The sequence below is a fragment of the Penaeus japonicus genome, unplaced genomic scaffold, assembly GCF_977035675.1.
Source record: "Penaeus japonicus unplaced genomic scaffold, GWHDUDI00000001_assembly GWHDUDI00000031, whole genome shotgun sequence".
In the NCBI taxonomy this organism is placed as follows: Eukaryota; Metazoa; Arthropoda; class Malacostraca; order Decapoda; family Penaeidae; genus Penaeus; species Penaeus japonicus.
In genome coordinates this window covers 27572096-27577095 of record NW_028234433.1, presented here as the reverse complement: position 1 = coordinate 27577095, position 5000 = coordinate 27572096, and the positions used below count along the sequence as shown (strand labels likewise).

Genomic DNA, 5000 nt, shown 5'->3' with positions numbered 1-5000 from the left:
TAAATGTAATTTTGATATGCATATTCTAGCAAAGTAACAGATCTTTTTAATGACATTTCTGAATTGACTTAGTTGCTGCTATATTTCATATACTCTGTTTTGCTGTTGAGATATCTATTTCATAATTGTATTTGTGATATGAGTTGCCTAAAACTCATTCTCTCTGTCTCTCTGTCTATGTCTCTGTGTCTGTCTCTGTTTGTCTCTGTCCGTCTCTGTCTGCGTCTGTCCGTTGCCGTATGTCACCGTCTGTCACCGTCTGTCACCGTCTGTTCTGTTCCATTATTGTCTATCGCTGTCTGTCACTGTCTGTCTCTGTCTGTCCCTGTCTGTCGCTCTCTCTCACTCTCTCTGTCTCTCTCTGTCTCTCTCTGTCTCTCTCTGTCTCTCTCTGTCTCTCGCTCTCTCACGCTCTCTCTCTCTCTTCCGTGCTCTCTCCTCCTCCCTCTCCACTCTCTCTCCTCTTCTCCTCTCACTCTCCTCTTCTCTCTCCTCTCCTTCTCTTCTCTTCTCCCTCTCTCCTCTCTCCTCTCTCTCTCCTCCTCTCCTGCCTTCCCTCCCTCTCCCTCCCCCCTCTCTCTCTTCCTTCTCTCTCTCTCTCTCGCTCTCCTTCTCCCTCTCTCTCTCTCCTCCTCCCTCCCTATCCTCCTTCTCTCTCTCCTCTCTTTCTCTCCTCCCTCTCCTCCTCTCTCCTCTCTCTTCCTTCTCCTCTCGCTCTCCTCTCGTCTCCTCTCTTCTTCTCTCTCTCTCCCTCTCCTCTCTCACCCTCTCTCTCTCTCTCCCTCACCCTCTCCCTCTCTCTCTCTCCTCTCTCCTCCCTCTCTCTCTCTCTCTCTCTCCTCTCCTCTCTCTCTCTCTCTCTCTCTCTCCTCTCTCTCTCTCCTCTCTCTCTCTCCCCTCCTCTCCTCCCTCTCTCTCTCTCTCCCTTCCCTCTCCCTCCTCTCTTCCTCTCTCCTTCCTCCCTCTCTCTCTCCCTCCCTCCTCTCTCCCTCCCCTCCCTCCTCTCTCCTTCTCTCTCCTCTCCTTCCTCCTCTCTCTCCTCTCTCCTCTCCTCTCTCCCCTCTCCCTCCTCCTCTCTCTCTCCCTCTCCTTCCCTCTCTCCTCCTCCTCTCCTCCCCCTCTCATCTCCCCTCTCCTTCCCTCTCCTTCTCCCTCTCCTCCCTCTCCTCGTCTCTCTCTCTCCTCTCTCTCCTCCCCTCCCTCTCCTCTCCTCTCCTCTCCTCTCCCCCTCCTCCTTCTCCTCTCTCCTCTCTCCCTCCCCCCCCCTCCCCTCCCTCCCTCTCCTCCTCTCCTCCTCTCCTCTCATCCCTCACTCCTCTCTTCTCTCTCCTCCTCTCTCTCTCCCTTCTCTCCTCTCTCTCTCCTCTCTCTCTCTCTCTCCTCTCTCTCTCTCCTCCTCTCTCTTCCTCTCTTCCCCTTCCTCCCCTCTCTTTCCATTCCCTCTCTCTTCTCTCCTCTACCTCTCCTCTCTCTCCCCTCTCTCCCCCTCTCCTTTCTCTTTCCTCTCTCCCTCTCTCTCTCTCTCCTCTCCTTCTCCCTCTCCCTCTCTCCTTCTCTCTCTCCTCCCTCTCCCCTCCCTCTCTCTCTCTCCCCTCTCTCTCTCCCCCCCCCACCCTCTCTCCCTCTCCCTCTCTCTCCCCCTCTCCTCTCCCTCTCTCTCTCCTCTCTCTCTCTCTCTCCTCTCTCTCTCTCTCTCCTCTCTCTCTTCCCCTCTCTCCCTCCCTCCCCTCCCCCCCTCCTCCTCTCTCTCCCTCTCTCTCTTCCCTCTCTCCCTCTCTCCCCCTCTCTCTCTCTCTCTTTCCTCTCTCTCTCTCTCTCCTCTCTCTCTCCCTCTCCTTCCCCCTCCCTCCTCTCTCCCTCCTCCCCTCCTCTCCCTTCCCTTTCCTCTCCTCTCTCTCCTCTCTCTCTCTCTCTCTCTCCACTTCTCTCTCTCTTCCCTCTCCTCCTCTCTCCCTCTCCTCGCCTCCTCTCCCCCTCCTTCTCTCTCTCTCTCTCCTCTCTCTCTCTTTCTCCTCTTCTCTCTCTCTCTCCCTCCCTCTCTCTCTCTCTTTCTCTCTCTCTCTCCCCTCTCTCACACTCTCTCTCTCCCTCTCTCTCACTCTTCTCTCTCTCCTCCCTCTCTCCTCTCTCTCTCTTCCCCTCCCCTCTCCCTCCTCTCTCTCTCTTCTCTCTTTCTTCTCTCCTCTTCTCTCTCTCCCTCTCCTCCCCTCCCTCTCTCTCTCTCTCTCTCTCTCTCTCTCCCTCCTCTCTCCCTTCATCTCCCTCTCCTCTCCTCTCCTCCCTTCTTCTCTCCCCCTCCTCTCTCTCCTCTCCCTACCTCTCTCTCCTCTCCCTCCCTCTCTCTCCTCTCCTTACCTCTCTCTCCTCCCTCTCCCCCTCCCTCTCTCCCTATTTCTCTCCTCCTCTCCTCTCTCTCCTCTCTCTCTCGCTCTCTCCTCTCCTTCTCTCTCTTCCTCTCCTCTCTCTTCTCTCTCTCCTCTCTCTCTCTCCTCTCCCTCTCTCCTCTCTCTCTCTCCTCTCTCTCTCCTCTCTACCCTCTCTCCTCTCTCCTCCCCTCTCTCTCCTCTCTCCTCTCCCTCCCTCTCCCTCTCCTCTCTCTCCTCCTCTCTATCTCTTCTCTCTCTCTCCTCTCTCTCTCCTCTCTTCTCTCTCTCCTCTCCCTCTCTCCTCTGCTCTCCTCCCCTCCCTCGCTCCTCCCTCCCTCCCTCCTCTCCTCTACCTCTCCTCTCTCTCTCCCCCCTCTTCCTCTCCTCTCCTCTCTCTCTCTCTCCTCCTCCTCTCCACTCTCGCGTCTCTATCTCCTCTCTCCTCTCTCCTCCTCTCTCTATCTCCTCTCCCTCTCTCCTCCTCTCCTCTCTTCTCTCTCTCTCTCTCCCCTCTCTCCCTCTCTCCTTCTCTCCTCTCCTCTCCTCTCCTTCTCTCTCTCTCTCTCTCTCTCTCCCTCTCTCCCTCTCTCTAAACCTCCCTCCTCTCCCTCCTCCCTCTCCTCTCTCTCCTCTCTCCCCTCTCTCTCCTATCTTTCCCCTCTCTCCTCTCTCTCCTCTCTCTCCCCCTCTCTCCCTCCCTCCTCTCCTCTCTCTCTTTTCTCTCTCTCTCTCTCTCCCTCTCTCTCCTCTCTCTCTCTCTCTCTCTCTCTCTCTCTCTCTCTCTCTCTCTCTCTCTCTCTCACTTTCTCTTTCCATTTCCCTTTCCCTTTCTCTTTCCCTTTCCCTTTCCCTTTCCCTTTCCCCTCCTTTACCATTCCCTCTTCTTCCTTCTCCCTTCCTCTCCCTCTCCCTTTATTCATAGAATTTTTTTCCTGTTGCATAAGGAGATTCTAAAATATAAACTAATGCTTTCAGATTGCCAGAGATAATGTATGTGAAGCAGAGGATGCAAGGAACTCAGCTTTGGGACCATGCTTGCTGATGCTTCCCAGGAATCTGGAAGTCATGACCCTCCTCACAGCACTAACACTTGGCACAGTAAGGTTTGAATGCTCGTTTGCTTCTTCTCTCTCTGGTATTACTACTGCCGCTATTACTTAGTTTCTAAACCGACCGTAATAGTTTTCTGAAAGAGTTGGTGTTGATTTTACATATTTTCTCTGATCAGTATTAGATAGGTCATGTATACTATTGCTTTCATGATATTGTTATAGTACTTGATTAATTTCATAATGCTGTTTTTTTTTTGGTTTTGAAGAACACATAATCTCATTTTCTCATCTAATGCTTTCTAATCAGATCTCTTAAAAGGCTATTGTGTCATTTCTCTGATAACAAAGAAGAGATAAGAAACAGTAATGTAATGGTATTTCCTTGTCTTGGTAGATGGACTAGATGGCATTGCAGGGGGCGGTAGTGGCAGCACCACGGGGGGAAGGGCAACGATGTCTCAGTGCCCCGATGCCTCGCCTGCTCCCGAGCCTGCTGCCAGCGCCCCCTCACTGCAAGCGCCGTCTTGCTGCCTCACTCTCAGCCGCAACTGCATTGGAGCGGGGCCCTGCGAGAATGTCACCGTCAAGTGGAAGTTGCCGCAGGACCAGGTGTCTCCTGCTGACTGGCTCGGACTGTACGTTGCAGGTATGTAGCTCCGGGAACACGGGATTGATCGGAATGACTGTTCTTTCACAAGTATGGCATTCATACAAAAACATGAAGGTATATGAGATGTTCTGTTCAACAGATCTGTTTGCAATTAGGATGTTTTGCAGGTACTGCTAAAAAACTTTTAGGATTTTACTTATGCTAAATGATTTTTTTTCTTGATAAAATTAAAGAGTTGAAAAATGTACAGACAGACTGAATGACAGATAGATGGATAAGATGAGTGAATGAGGATGAAACTCAAGCCTGAAAGATCCCTTTTTAATGGAAAATCCTTAAAGAAACTGGTCTACAAAAGAGATGCTAAAGAACAAGTCTTTGAAGTATAGAGTGGCACTGCTTCCTGTTTTTTCTTTGACTGTAATCTATGTAAGTAATGTTATTAATGACAAAATGCAAAGCTTTTTTTCCATATGAAAGATGAGTTCAGCTTTCTGCTCACTGTAAAGCAAGTGTTATTAATCTTGTATTTTCCACACTTAGAGGTGTATGCTGTATGGCTGGGATAGAGGGGGAAGAAAAGATGTGGATGGAAGTAAAAATGAATGTTAGAGAAATGAGAATTTTGACTAGAGAAAACCTCTAATACTCTCACTTGACTACCAATCTTGGAACAGTACAGACTTTTTTCTTTTGTTTTTTCTTTTGATAAGAGTAGATGTTCAGCATAATTGTTCTCAATATTCAGCCCGGCATATGAGAACATATGGAGAAATAAGTATAGTGTGTCACTGTATGGCTGGAAACTGCAGACCAGATTAAGGCCATTTGATGCCCTTATCAAAATGCAAGAAGTTGTGATGAACGCTGATATAGTGCTTACAAGGGTGGCAGATTTGCTTGTTTTGCTGAATATACTTACGATTATTGAAATTATTAAAGATGATATTTTGAAGTTGAAGTTGTAAGAAT

General features: G+C 50.0%; 1 protein-coding gene across 3 annotated transcripts in view; it reads left to right on the top strand.

Moving 5' to 3' along the window:
* Positions 1 to 5000, top strand: part of LOC122251047 (uncharacterized) — an 81745-nt gene that overhangs the window by 1786 nt on the left and 74959 nt on the right. For 2 of the 3 annotated variants that reach the window (XM_043012751.2, XM_043012750.2), the window contains exons 2-3: positions 3342 to 3464; positions 3813 to 4064. In XM_043012751.2, coding sequence (XP_042868685.2) covers positions 3398 to 3464; positions 3813 to 4064 — 319 coding nt within the window. In that variant the 5' untranslated portion in view covers positions 3342 to 3397. Of the gene's footprint in view, positions 1 to 3339; positions 3470 to 3812; positions 4065 to 5000 lie in introns of those variants that run through there. The other variant, XM_043012752.2, reaches the window with a different exon arrangement.